The 15618-nt window shown below is 35.4% G+C and overlaps 1 protein-coding gene across 4 annotated transcripts in view; it reads left to right on the forward strand.

Moving 5' to 3' along the window:
* MLLT3 (MLLT3 super elongation complex subunit) overlaps positions 1-15618 on the forward strand; it is a 294509-nt gene that overhangs the window by 194566 nt on the left and 84325 nt on the right. For all 4 annotated transcript variants that reach the window (XM_043977572.1, XM_043977575.1, XM_043977574.1 and 1 more), the window contains one exon: positions 8423-9028. In XM_043977572.1, coding sequence (XP_043833507.1) covers positions 8423-9028 — 606 coding nt within the window. The remainder of the gene's footprint in view (positions 1-8422; positions 9029-15618) is intronic.

Consider the following 15618-nt stretch of genomic DNA (forward strand, 5'->3'; position numbering starts at 1 on the left):
AACTATCTTCTTTTAATGATTCATTAAAATAATCGAGGTTATACCTTATACTAATCAGATTGATAAAGATGAGAAAAAAAGGAAAATAATAATTATTGGAAGAGATATGGAAGGACAGACATGCTAGTATCTTCTAGTTGTACCTGTGAGTTGCCTCAACCATTCTTTTAAAAAAAATATTTTTCACCAATTACATGTTAAAAATTTTAAAATATTAATTGAAATAATTTTTTTAGTTCCAAATTCCCTAGGATTCAACCATTCTGAAAATCCGTTTGTAACTATTTTTAAAATTTACTAAATGATCTGCCCTTTGACCTAGTTGTACTAACATTAGGTTTGTACCTCACTGAGGTCAAGGCTTCTTAGACTTGTGACTCTTTTTTACTCAAGAAATTTTTTATGTGACCCCAGGTATAAAAGTATATAAAATAGGTATACATAATCTTTTACTGTTGCCAAATTTTTCATGACCCCCCCACATTCAATTAGTCAACCCTATATAGGTTTGCAATCCATAGTTGAAGCTTTGATCTAAAAGTATATGTATAGCAGCACTTTTTGTTGTAGCAAAGAATTAGAAACAAAAAATGTCCATCTGTTGGGGAATGGCTGAACAAATTGTACTGTGTGGATACAATGGAATTTTATTTCATCATAAGAGATGAGTAATATGACAGGCTGAGAGAAAGGTGGAGAGACTTGAATGAATTCATGCAAAATGAGGTTAGTAGAACTGGGAGAACAATTTGGCAATTACTGTAACAACAATGTGATGAGAAACAACTCTGAGACCTCAAAACTCTAACTAAACTACAATCAATCATACCTACAAATGACTGAGGATGAATCATACCTTCCATCCCTTAGCAGAAAGTCAATGAACTAGAGGTTTCAGGAGGAGATATACATTCTTAGACATGTGTGTAATTTAAAATTCTAAATGTGGGTTCTAATCTGTTCCCCCAGTTTTGGGGGAAACTGACTAAAATTACTGATAAAACAAATTTAGATTTTTTAAGGGTTTATTGAAATATAGAAAGAGAAAGATTGAGAACAGAATTCCTACAACCTCGCAATCGTATCTTTCCTCAGCTCCTCTCTGTCCTTCTCTGCCATCACCACCAAGTCAGGAACCAAAAAGACAACGCTCTTCCCGAAGGCTCCCCTTTCCTCCTTCCTGTCCCCTCCCAGAATGGGGAGGTTCTTCAAGCTGGTTGGTTGATTGGGCCGGAAGTTCAAAGTTTTTTTTAGCTTCTGAGAACCATGCTTTCTTAAGTACTCTCAAGTACCAGCCAGATGTGCTTAGAATCTAGTCAACTACTAATCCAGTCAAATCAGCCAGTAATCCACTCAGGTGGGCTCCTGAGTATCTGCCAAATCTCATCTATCATATTCCATTATCTTGACACATGGCTGACTATGTATATTTGTTAAAACAAAACATTTATTTGTGGGGTGGGCAGTGGGGGTGGGGTAGCAGGGAAGGGTTGGCAGATAGTGATAGACATGAAAAAAAAGAAAATGTTATGATTATTTTATTCATTGAAATTATTTTATTTCTAAATGAGTGCTATATCAGTTTAAGTGCTTGTATTGATGTTCAGGATTAAGTTTTGAATAATATATTTAATTTATTTTTTAGTAATTCCATGTTACAGAGATGAGGAAGGAGTGAATTCTAGAATTATAGGGCCATTTGTTCAAAGGCACTGAACTGGGGAATTGAATGTCATGTATATGCAGTAATTATATAGTTTGACTGGAATAGAGAGTAAGGAAAATAATATAAAATAAGATTGGAAATGCTATTGGAAGCCTTATTGTAGAAGGCTTTAAGTAATAACAATTCATCAGGAGTTAAAAAAATAAAAGCCCTATAATATCAAGAGAAATGATAATAACAGTATCAGTAAACCCCCTCAAAGCCCAATGCATCACCCATATTATAAAAGGTTTTAATGGCAGAATAAGGCTATACTAGTCAGGGTGATATAACAAGGATTTCATATATCCTAAGACTGCTCTGCCAGCTCTGAAGGCTAGGTGTGAACCTTGAAATGCTGGCCAGTTAGATAGTACTGTGATTTGGCTAGCATTCTGACCAGTGATATCTATGAATCTAAAATATACATGGGGTGGTATAGAGTTGCTGGCTGGTCATATTCAAAACTGTGTTGATGATCAGTTTGACAGAGTGGACATCTGAGAGAATGATGCTCCTTCATGTTTTAGTACCAAAAGAGATTAGAACCAATCAGAATACCAGTAACCGGCAGCTAGATGGCGCAGTGGTAAAGCGCCGGCCCTGGATTAAGGAGTACTTGGGTTCAAATCCAGCTTCAGACACTTGACACTTACTAGCTGTGTGACCTTGGGCAAGTCACTTTACCCTCATTGCCCTGCAAAAAAACCCAAAACAAAACAGAATACCAGTAACCCACCTGCTAGAAGGACTTCATTGCAGATGGTGCTTGACCAGTAAAGTGGGCAGAGCACTAATGCACATGAAATAAACTGAAGGCAAGGGCATCAGGTTGCTTTGTGCCAATGGTAATTTCTGCTCCCAACCACATGGTAAGGTATTGCTGACCAGTACAGGTCAATTATAAAATAGAACTTCATACGTATACCTGAGTTGGTAGAAATGAGAGATGAATTCAAGGAGCTATAAAAATCTGAACTGGGAAAAGTTGAAGACTTTGAGGTCACTGAAAAATTTTACTTAAGTCAAATGCCATTAATTATACCTAATAACTAAATAGATGGCAAAAGTAGTACTGGGATCTTAAACAATTTTGAAAACTTGATGAAGATAATTAGATTGGGATTCTGAAAAGTTCTTTTTGAGTTAGTTGCATGAATCCAGTTGATAGATCAATTGTACTGAAATAGTAACTGATAATTTGGTATATCCTATAACCATTGAGAATGAACTTATTCTCCCACAAATTTTGACACAAAGTATATGAACATCTGAATTCCATTGAAAAACTTAATGAAAAACAATAACAAATTAGGAATAAGAGAACCATAATAGTACTTCACCTCAAAACTGTATATAAAAATAGTAATCATCAAAACTCCTTGGTACTGGTTAAAAATTCAGCTGAAAATAGGTCTAAAAGACATAAAACATAGCGGTCCAGTTTTCAATAAACCCAAAAAGATGGGGCTTGCACTCTTGGTGTTTGGCAGATATTTACTTTACACCAGAGTCTCATTCAGTAGTTGTATGTAAATATAAAATGTCACAGCACATCATAAAAACTGGGGAGAATAGGGGAAGTACCATGACTAGAGTTTTTAAACAAAATTACATGAAAGGCAAAATTGATGTTCAATTGAATAAAAATTTAAAAATTAAATTACATAAATAAAACCAGGAAAATTTGAAGAGAAATCATAACGTAAAGGCAAAATTTTGCATGGAACATAATTTTTTAAAGTTTCATATTTAAAATATCTAGGCAATTTACTGAAAATATTTTACCTGCAGTTATGAAGAAAGTTTCTAAAAGAATTGGAAACTGTCTTCAACTTTGTGGATATGATATAAATCAATAAGAATGAAATGAAAACAACTCATATTTTTCATTATACACAGAGAATTAGCAAAAATGGCAAAGATAACATATTGTTGGAAGAGCTGTGGGAAGGCAGACACACAGATACAATTCAACAAGCATTTATTAGGTTTCCATAGTATACAAACTGCCAAGCTTGGTGGTAGGTGCTAGAGACACAAAACCTGACCTTGGGTATCTTAAATTCTGAAGAGGGAAAACAAACAAAAACATTTATGTAGAACAATAATCACAAAACGTTCACATACCTGCAAAATAAATGAATAATTTTTGGGATGGCAGGGAGTAAAGGTAAGGAAGACATCCTTGTAGAAGGTCATGCTTCTGATATGTCTTGTTAGAACAAGAAATAACAGAGTCTCTGGAGGTGTGGATGGTTATTTCTCCTGGTGAGGGACAGTGGGTGGAGGATTGTTGACAAGTGGCAATTTACATGTTATTCCAGTTTTTGGGTGGCATGTATGTAGTCTGTCTATATTTGTCTTTTTTAAAAATAAAACTTGGGGCTGCTAGGTGGCACAGTGGATAAAGCACTGGCCCTGGATTCAGGAGTACCTGAGTTCAAATCTGGCCTCAGACACTTTGACACTTACTAGCTGTGTGACCCTGGGCAAGTCACTTAACCCCCATTGCCCCACAAAAACAAAAACACAAAACAACAACAACAACAACAAAACTTGATGCAGAAGGACATCCTAGTCTGAAAGCATATCTATATGGGGTTTTTCCATGTATTATTTCTTGCATTATTTTATAGCTTTTAGGGAATGCCTTTGTAAGAAATATTCTAGTACATTTTTTAATGCGTGTCCTACATATTTGGCCATATGCAAATATTTATGGAACAAAGTGTTAAGTGAGCTGAAAACCTCACACAAGTTAAGGAAGCCAGCTTAAATAGGTCAGGGAAAAATCTAAAATAAAAGGAGGCCTAACGGGAAGAAGTAGCAGCTGCAGAGAAAATGAGTTGAGCCAGTCCTTGATTATCAGTGGTGATAAGTGCCATAGACAGAGTTGAAAATGAAATTAAAAAATAACCACACACCTGATTTTAGCCAATATTTACAAACCTTTTATTTCCTCAAATCATCTCCCAGAGCTATAAGATTATAAGGGTATTAGTTAATATTATTCATAAAGGAATTTCATTTTGTCCCAGAGTTTGAAAACAAGGGTTGACATTCAGTAAAGGATGACTAGAAAAAAGGAAATGCTACTTGCTATGTTCAAAGATAATGAAGTTGTTGTATGTGTGTGTGTGTGTGTATATATATATATATATATATACACATATATATATATATACACATATATATATATATGTTCCAATATGTATAAAAATATTTTGCTTTAAGCTTTTGTACTCCTGGTAATGTGTACCATTTGTATCAGTTTGCTTAATCTTCTACTTGTTCTAACTGGTCTTAAGCAAATTGTACTTTACATTTGATGCCGAAATGGGACATTCTATAATAATTCCCTCCAAGTAACTGATTAGTCTGTTATTCATCTAATTGGCAAATCTAGTGACCTTTTTTCAGTATATAACCTTTTTAACTTTTCTGCATTTGACAGTGACCATCTTCTCTTCCTGCATGCCATACTCTTTCCTTCCTGCTTTTTTATGTTCCTGCTTTCTTTGTTCTGTTTTCTGTTTGACTGCTCTTTCTTAGTGTCCTTTTCTGGATCTCCCATCAATATCTCATGCCCTCTCTTACCACCTAACTATGGGTTGTATTGCAGGTTTTTGTGCTGGGCCCTTTTCTCTACAGCACCTTCTTTCTCCATGATCTCATTAGCTCCCATGGATCAACTATATGTAAATCATCCCCTCCAGTTTCTTTTCTGAGCTTGATTCTCATGGCACTGTGGAAATCAGGAACTTTTCCTTTCTTATCTTCTTCATCTAGTGCTGACCAATTCCCAATGTTGGGCAGTAAGCGTCAGAGTCTTAGTAGTAGTTGGCTTCCTCCCCTTATCCCAATGCTTCTGCTGTTTTCCCAGCCCTTGCTGTCAGCATCCATGTCAAATGGTTCAGTATCAGAACAGATACAATTAACAGTAGTAATGACACTAAAGGTAATATTTTGTCATCTATTTTGCTTTTGTGCCATATAGACCATTAGTCTATCTTAGACTTTTAGCTGAAACCGTTTTCTTCCCCCATTTGAGTATAATTTCTTTGAAAGCACAGTTTATCTTTCTATTTGTATTTCCAGCATTTAGTACAGTGCTTTCCACATAGTCAAAACTTAATAATTGCCTTTTTATTCATTCATTACCAACTCCCTATAGGATATTTCAAATTCACATATCAAACATAACATTTCTAAAAGAAAACTCCTTATCTTTATACAAACCTAACCTGCTTTCTTAGTTGTCTCTTACTTTAAAGGTGTCTGCCATATGTTCTAGTCATTTAAATTCAAAATCTCAGTCATATTCACTCTCCTTTTAGCATCTCCTTCCTCCAATAGAATCAGCTGTCTCATCTCATCAGTTCTACCACAACATTTCTGGCTTCTACCCTCTTTTCATTGCTATCACTATAGGCTGGCCTTCATTACCTGTCACCTGGCCTATTATATTAGTCATTTAGTTGGTCTTCTTGTTTCCAGGCTCTTCCTCCTCACTCATTTGTCCTCCATGAAATTCCCAGTTATATTCCTAAATGAAAAGTCTAACCACATCATTCCCTTTTTCTAAAAGCTTCACTGACTCCTACTCCTTAATGCTTGTAGGATAAAATATAAAGCTGTTGGGCATTGAATGCCCTTCAGTATTTTGCTCCAGTCTCTTTCCTCGGCTTATTACACATTAGTTTCTTTCTGGCACTCTACAGTACAAATCTCAAATGATAATACAGTACAGGAAAAAAGGCACGGTTCCAGGATACTTTGCTTACCATTGTGTAGATTTAATTGACCTGCATATTTAAGTTGTGATTAGTACAAGATATTCTATTATACTTCTGAATAAATTCCAGGATGTTATTTTGCATTTTAAATAAAGGCATCCTCATGGAGATTGTTTTAAAGCTGCTAAATGTTATTATTGTTTCATAGAAAAATGCGCCGGTCAGTTAACAACTGTATACTTTTAAAATTGTGTGCTTACAAAAATGTCTTTAATCCTATACTTAGGTAACTGAGTGAATTGTGAAGCTTGTTTTATTATTATAGTTATGGTATTTTTTGCAAATGACAAAATTTTAGTGCATCAACAAAATGATAAATCTAAAAGTATGGAATTTTAGTTCACCATTTTAATACAATATTTTGGATTATTCATAGCATTGTTTACCATGTCAGGAAATATTCTCTAAGATAGTTTACAAAAGTAATAAAGTCTCAGAAACATGAAACCTACCTCCAGCTTTTGGCTTTTAAATTCATGGAAACTGATAATTTCCTCTACCCCCTTAAAAAAAAAAGACATATAGTTTGTTGAAATAAGGAAGAGAACGAGGTTTTCCTAGGTGGCTTTATTTATTTTGCAAGAAAATAGTTAAGCCTATTGTTTTTCTGAGAAAATAACAGAAGAGATTTGTTGAATATGTATTTAGTTGTAAAAGGAATTTTCCCCTCTCTGGAATCTGTATAATATGTCTAGTAGACTTTTTTGAGGTTGCTGCTATACACATTTGGTTTACATATCACTGGACTTAAAACAGGAAAAGGTGAATTAAAGATCAAACATAGTAAGCATGCCAGGAGAAGCAAATTCTACTTGCAAAACTTATCCTTTCATTTTCCTCTGGTATCAGTTAAGAAGATAAAGGTAAGGATGGCACAGCTCCACTGGGTGTCTGTTGATTACCCAGTTTTACATGCTAAGGATCTAATTTGGTTCATTTGTGATTTTTATTGGGAAAATAAATGCCTGTGCATATAGTAAGTATAAAATCACATTTCTGTCTTTAAAGTGAAAGGTTGTCTTTGATCTTTACAAGAGTATAAAAAATAGATAATATTTATAAAATCTCTTAAGGGAGCGAGTGTGCATTAATTTGTTAAAGACACTAGTGTCCAAGTTTATTTTTGCCTTAATTTACTGATCTAATTTGGAAATCTAAAAGAGCTGGACCTGGAGGCAGGAAACTGGAGTTCAAATCCCAGTCTATCTGTTGATTGATTGATTGTATGACCCTGAACAAGGCTTATAACTTCTTTGTCTTACCTACCTCACAGGGTGTTGTGAGGAAAGTACTTGGTCAGATTTAAAAATGTTATGTATTAGAATTAGTAATAAAAATTCTTAAAACACATTTTCATTACCTAGAGAACTTTGTAAACTAGAACAGAACTTGCTTTTTAAAAAAAAAATTAATACTTTTTATCAGACCTTTGCATCAGACTATAACTTTTGCTATTTTAATTTGAAAGGCACACACTGAATTTTGAGTTAGTGAACTTCAGTTCCAAACCTGGCTCTGCTAATTCCTTCCTGGGTCATCTTGGGCAAATTACTTAACCTTCTGAATCTCAGTTTCCTTTATCTGCAGGAAGAAGGGGGTCAGGCTAGTTGCTATTCTAAGAACTCTTGTAGCGCTCCCAGGATCACTGAAAGGTTTTATAAAACTACACGTTGTTCCTAGGATAGTGACCCTGGGTTAGTTTCTCCTATCTCATTAGCTTGCTAGACAGTTCCATCCCACTTTTTCTTAAGTCTGTTCTGTTCTCTGCCCACTTATCATATTGTGGGAACTTGGTGTCCACAAGATTAGTTTGAGAGAAATCACAACGTAACCATTATGTGCAGAGGAAACTGGGAGTAGTTCTGCCTTTGTCCTCAGCTTCAGGAGCCTCACAGATTTGTGCTTGTCTTTTTTGCAGGACCCCAATAGGAGTAGCCATACAAATAGCAGCAGCACCAGTGGTAACAGTTTCTCAAAACCTCACAAGTTATCAAAGGAACATAAGGAAAAACCTCCTAAGGACTCAAGAGAACATAAAAGTGCCTTCAAAGAACCTTCCAGGGAACATAACAAATCTTCCAAAGAATCCTCTAAGAAACCCAAAGAAAACAAACCACTAAAAGAAGAAAAAATCGTTCCTAAGATGGCCTTCAAGGAACCTAAACCCATGTCAAAAGAGCCAAAACATGAAAGCAGCTTACTTACCATCACAGGTGGGCAGCCGCAAGACAAAAAAGCCCCCAGTAAAAGGCCCCCTGTTTCAGAGTCTGAGGACCTTGCAGCCAAAAAAAGGAAAAAAAGCAGCTCGGAGGCTTTGTTTAAAAGTTTTTCTAGTGCCCCACCACTTATACTCACTTGTTCTGCTGAGAAAAAACCTACAAAAGAGAAATCTCATGTCAAGATGGGAAAGGTAAAAATGGAAGGTGACACATCAGAGAAGAAGAAATCAACTTTGCCCCCCTTTGATGATATTGTGGATCCCAATGACTCTGACATGGAGGAAAACATGTCTTCTAAATCTGAAGTGAGTGGTTTTTTGTTTGTTTTTTCTTTTCCCCCTTGGTTTTCAGACTTAAGTTTTTCTTTAGATGGATCATACATTGGAGGGGGTGGGGGGGATGAATGAATCAATAAAATATATAAAATGGACACAGTTTAGGAAAGGTATTGAAGAAAAGGAAGTTGCTAGTGAATCTGTAGTATTTCATGTGTCATATTTGTGTGATTCATATTGTCCAGGGAAAGCTGTATGTCCTAGCATGATGGGTCATCGGAACAGTAATTGAAATTGCTGTCTGCTCATTAGAGCTTCCTTCCCTAACTCCCTTTATTTTTCTTGAGATTGTTAAACCTGCCGGTTACCTTTTATTGTTTTCCAGTATGACTAGATTTAAAAAAAGTAAATGAATCTATGAAATTAATTCAGGTTAAATCATAAAGAAGAAAAGGCAGGATGAGGTACACTCTTGATCTTTTATCATTACTATAAAAGGGTAAATATAATTTTCTTATCTATCCAGAGAATCTAATCTGTCTTGTGAAGGGTGGTAACTTATAGTTGTTTTCTTTTCTTTTTAATCGGAGAATGGGGTATTTGTTTCTTGAATGTTCCTGATATTAAAAATTTCTCTTCTGGAGGAAACAGTAGAATGTTCTTGGTCTTTGGAATTGCTGAATCATAAAATTAGAGAGTTGGATGGAAATTTAAAGGTTTTTTGATCCTGTTCTCCAGCCAACATGGTAGTCTTGTCTATAACTTACTTGACCCCCACAAAAAAAACCCCAAACCAAAAACTTACTTGATCAGATGGTAAACTTTGACTGGAATACAGGCTCTAACAGGGTACTCACCACCTAGCAGTCCCAACTATTTTTGGAATCCAAAGGTCTCAAACAGGTTAATTTTGATCTACTAGTTAATCTGGAAAACCAATGATAATGAAATGACAGTGAATGCATGGCAAGTGCCACCAAAATCCCCCTCCTTGCACTGGTTTAGTAGATTTGTAAGCTCTTTGTGATATGAGATAGTTTGAATTTGGGTTTTCTATTCTTGAGGCCTAGCAAAGCGCCTTGTGCAAAATAGGCTATTAAGAATTTTTCTTTGAATTGAATTAACTTGAACTGAATTAATCAGCATTTCTATTAGAAGCACAAGGAAGAGGACATAGTCTGATATTGCCACATATCTCCTCTCCATGTGATAGATTTTAGTATTTTACTACCTAAAATGGTGATAAATTAGGAGTATCATAACTTTCATAACTTGCTAATTAGAATGTGGGCAAAAGAAGTTGAGTGAGCTATTCTTCTCAAGTGTTATTAGTATTTTAAAATCTCTGAGGGACATTCTCAGCATGCATGTGCTTGTTCATGAGTTCCTTTTGGCTTATAGATTTTAAGAAACTACAGCAATCAATTTGTTACCAAGTCTGATCCTGAGACCTTTGTTTGAACTCATAGTGTTGGGAGTTGGAAAGAAACTTAAAGAATCTTTGGCCACACCTCTTATTTCCAGATGAAAAACTGAGGGCCTGAGAAGTTCAGTGATTTGGCCAAAGTTACATGAGCAAATGAATGGCAGTCAAAACTAGAATTGGTGTCTCTAGAATCCTCATCCCACCGTGTTCTCCACCATGTCATCCTAGAAAATTCCATTTCGGTACCACATACCTACCCAGTGCTATACCCAAGCTGCTTTCAGATTCAGTTACCACCACATAAACCCACTTCCATCTATTGCATTTCTCTTGTTTCATACAGGTGTAGATCCCACTAATGTTTTTTGCAGCCTAAAAAAAAAACCAAACAATGTATGCAAAAGCCTTTATAGTCATAGTATCCTACCTTTCTTTTAAACAAATCTTGTTAAAAAGTAAATGAAAATGCATTGTCAAGTAATTTATCATTTTCTTACACATACCATTTTTACTTTTTAAAATTGAATTTAGGTCTTAAAAAAAAACTTTTTTTAAGCTCCAGTCCACTCATTTGGTATGTCTGTGGTTGTTTGCTATAATTTAAGATCAGAGTGTTTCTCATTAAAAAATCATGTACCTGGGAACAATTTTTTTCAAAGTACCCAAACAATTTGGGTGCTGTGAATAAATAACAGCAAATATTTAGCTGTATCTTGAATATTTGATATTGTATCACTTCACCTTTTATTTAGAGATGATAAAAATAATAGCATTTACAGCACTTAAAGTATGCTGGAAGCTTTACAAATGTTGATTGTCACAGCAACTTTGTGAACTATGTACTATTATCATCCCCATTTTATAGATGTGTGAGGTTAATTGGCTTGTCTAGGATCACTTAGTTAATGAGTGTCTAAGGAAAGATTTGAACTTGTCTTCCTGAATTTAGGTCCAATATTTCACCCACTGTGCCACCTACATGCTGGAGCATACTTAAAAACATTTTGTCAAATAAAAATGTTAAGTTGTTTGGCCAGGCTTATTAAATTATCACAGTCATTCATTCAATAATTCATTTCTTAAGTGATTACTATGTAAAAAGAATTGTACAAGCCCTAGGAGAAATAGAAAGATCACTAAGATGTTATCTCTGCCCTCATGGAGTTCAAAATCTAGCAGAAATGATAAAACACCTTACTATTCAGCAGCATATGTAGCATAATAATTTTAGTCATGAAATAAGAAATAAGAAGATGAACCAAAAAGTACTTTGAAAGGTTGAATTAAGTGAAAGTAATCTCTGTCCAACATTAATTATATAGTTTTTAATTGATTATGTTGCCTTGTTTATTAAAAGTACTTAAACTTCATGAATTTGGATGGTACTTGATAATTATTTATTTTCATACTTTACTGCTTGCCAAGATTGTGGTAGAATGAATGTCTGCCAAGTGTTCCAGTGACCTTCTGTTAGCACTAGGGAGTTTTACCTTTAAACCTGCCACCACAGTTAAGTCAATCTTTCTGCAATCATAGATTTAGAGAGTGAATGGACTAGGGAGTTCAGGAGTCCAGCCCCTCCATTCTGTTGATAAGGAAACTGAGGCACAAAAAGGTTTGATGACTTATTCAGGGTCACACAGTCAAGTGTTTGAGGTTTTGGGATTTGAACTTCTTTTTTGATTCCAAATTTAGTGCCCTCCTCACTACTTTGATCTCAGTGCCCCAATAATGTACAATTTCTATAGCAAGACTTTGTTATATCAAATCATTTTCTCCATGGTAAAATAATCCCTTGAAAAGTATCATGGAATCAGTTGTTAGATTACTAATTCCACTTAATAAGTGGTATGAGTTCCCAAAACCCATACATGCTAGATTAGAGCCATAAATATAGTGGGGGGGGCGGGGAGGGAGAAGCACAGGAGTTCTCTCTCTTTCTTTCTTTCTTTCTTTCTTTCTTTCTTTCTTTCTTTCTTTCTTTCTTTCTTTCTTTCTTTCTTTCTTTCTTTCTTTCTTTCTTTCTTTCTTTCTTTCTTTCTTTCTTTCTTTCTTTCTTTCTTTCTTTCTTTCTTTTGCGGGGCAATGAGGGTTAAGTGACTTGCCCAGGGTCACACAGCTAATGTCAAGTGTCTGAGGCTGGATTTGAACTCAGGTACTCCTGAGTCCAAGGCCAGTGCTTTATCCACTGCGCCACCTAGCTGCCCCAGGAGTTCTTTTTAAAACATATTCTGCTCATTCTTCTATTCCATTTAGGAATGGAAATGGAGTCTCTAGAGTTTTCACATTTTGTTGTTATAAACAAAAGAACATTGTTTGTCTGTTTGTCTTTTAGTGTTAAAATAAATGGCTGATTGGGCTCTTGGTAAAATGCTTTTATTTTTGTTGTTATTAATTTGTATCAAGCATGGCAAAGTGGAAATGATATTGAATTTGGATTCAGAATACAATAACATCATCGTAAATCTAGAGCTGGAAGGGGCTTTCTCACATCATCTACTCCAGCCCTTTTATTTTTACAGATGTGGAAACTGAGGCTCAGGGAAGTGACTTCCAGTTCTACCACTTATTAAGATCTATCATATTATTATGATCTTGGGAAGTTGATTAATTTTTCAGGACCTCAGTTTCCTCATATGTAAAATAAGGTGATTGTACTAGATGGCCTGTGAAATATCTTCTCGGCTCAAAATCTATGATCATCTATGTGGGCTGTGTAGCATAGCAACTAAAATAATTCCAAAGGAGTTCCTGCCCTGAGGAAATGCAGGCTTGAGCCATTGAGTAGGGAGAAGGCTCCTTGTTTTATTCACTTGTTCAAGGAAGCTTTTGTGAACCTACTTGGCAGACTGATTGGACTTTGATTGAATGTTTATTTTTATGGAGTTTCAGGTAGGAGAGGCAGAAATCCTGGATAAAGGGGGGTAGTATGAGGAGTACTGGGAAGGGCAGGGCCAAGTAGCCCATTAGCCAGCATGTTCCTGAATTAATCACTTTTGAAACAACTTCGTGCTCTAAGTTACACGTCAGCAGAATTGCTGTGTTATTTAAGAGACTCCCTTTAAAATCGGGTTTTAGGGGAAAATATAGTAAATCCAAGAGATTTTTAAAAAAATGAATTATAAAGAATATAGTAGTTATTCCTGTCATTTTCGTCTGGAGAAAAAAGGTGTGTGTGTGTGTGTGTTTACACGCACATTTAAGAATGTAAATGTAAAGAGGGAGGGAATTTAGATATCTCTGATTTCTAAGCATTGGACATTTTCTTATAGATCTCTATTAACATGGATTCCTTATAATAACATAGTTTTAAAGTCATTTGAAAAGTATTTTTGAAAACAAAATTGGATGAGTTGGCTTGTTCTTCAAGTATGTGGGTTTTTAACATTTTCTTGAACATAAAAACTGCAAGGAAAGAATTACTTGGAGCAGATGGCACTTTGCCCTGAATTTTGTTTTGAGGAGGTGTGTGGCTCTTCTTAATGATATGCATGTGTTACACACTGTAACAGGAAAAATACTGGACAAAGGGAACCTTAAGTCTTATGATTCGAATTCCTTCAGTTTTAAGCTACCCTCTTTTTGGAAAATAAAAAGTTTTATTAGGTGACTGGATTACCATTTAGACTGCTGATGTTTAGGAATGAATTAAATACCATCCATCTGATTTTCCCACAAATAAGGGACAAGATTGATAGAAAACAATCTTCTTCAATGAGATTTGAGAGAGAGAGAGAGAGATCTAAAATGAATGGGCTAGAGGGCATCTTTTATTTTTTTTTTATTGTCCATCTGACTGATTGTTAAAGTGTCCCTTTCTCTCCCCCATATACATTTAACTGCTTAATAATCACCAAGAAGATATGATTATATATTTATAGATCTACGCAGTTCAGAGGAGGAGGCTTTTCCCAAGAAAAGCTTATAACCAGACAGCCTTTAAAGCATCCTTTTGGTAGGAAGCTATGCTACCCTAATGCAACATGACCTTGGGTGGTCTTTTAGATCTGTGAATATCAGTAAGAAACTTCACATTTTGTAAGTGTAGATTGTTATCCATCACTTTGAACATAACAGACAATGAAAAGAATCCATGTTGAACACTTTTCTATCTGGCCTGGGTCTCTAACATTTTCTTCTTATAGAGCAAGCAATATGAAATACTCCAAATTGTTATTTTTCAGGAGAATTTATGACCTTTCAAGAATGTTTGATTCTGAGAGGACAAGTTTTGGTATCATGGAAGTGAAGAATGAGGAATAGAAAATAAAAATCAATTTATTGTTCTGATAATCTGTTTCAGTGTATTAAAGGAATTTACTTTTCTCTGCCTATTTCTTAGCCTGGGATTTAATGGAGGTCCCAATTCTTATACAAAAATGAAGGTTAGCAGAATAAAATGTTTTAATTAACTCCTTTGGAAAACTAGGCAGAAGAGATAATATGATAAAACGTCAAGTCTGCAGAATAATAGATTTTATTCATTTCTTCATTTGGGTTTATTAGCATTGTTTTCTTGGGTAACATAGCTAGAGGAACAGAACGATATTTACTTTGATGATTCCATTTGTTTTTCATTGCTATGGTGGTGGCTGAGATACAGGGTAAGTCCTGCAAACCACCTAAGTTGCAGCTTAAAAAAAAATCCCAAACCCCTTCCTCCTTTGTGTGTGTGTGTGTGTGTGTGTGTGTGTGTGTGTGTGTGCGTGCCTTATTTCCTCCTTCCCTCCCCCACTCTGTTCATTGCCCTGTTTAAAATGTCTGGAGCTGGTAGTAAATATCCTGCTGTTGAAGCATCGACCTTAGGTTTTTATTTGATGGAAGGTTGTCACAATCAGAGAAGAAGGTCTTTATTGTATTTTCAAAGTGGCTTTTTAATGACTTGTTCCTTTAGCGAATGCAAGAGCTGTAAAATCTGAAAGTATGGTAAGTATGCAGTTTGTAGAGGCCATCCATTATGGTGCTTTGCAGGCTCTCCAGTGGGACTTTTCATTCTGTGTGCCTTCGAACTGGGGAAGAAAAACTTTGAGGCTGAAGTGCCTCCTGTGTATATTTGGCCCAGTGAGAAAGATAATTTAAAATTTTTGAAGACTTTTGACCCCTTTGGGTCATGAATGTTCTACCTGACTTTATTTTGACTCTGAGTGTCTGTCTTTATTTTACATGTTTTCCTTTATTTTTTGTAGCATTACTG

Source organism: Dromiciops gliroides, chromosome 1 (assembly GCF_019393635.1).
Source record: "Dromiciops gliroides isolate mDroGli1 chromosome 1, mDroGli1.pri, whole genome shotgun sequence".
Taxonomy (NCBI): domain Eukaryota; kingdom Metazoa; phylum Chordata; class Mammalia; order Microbiotheria; family Microbiotheriidae; genus Dromiciops; species Dromiciops gliroides.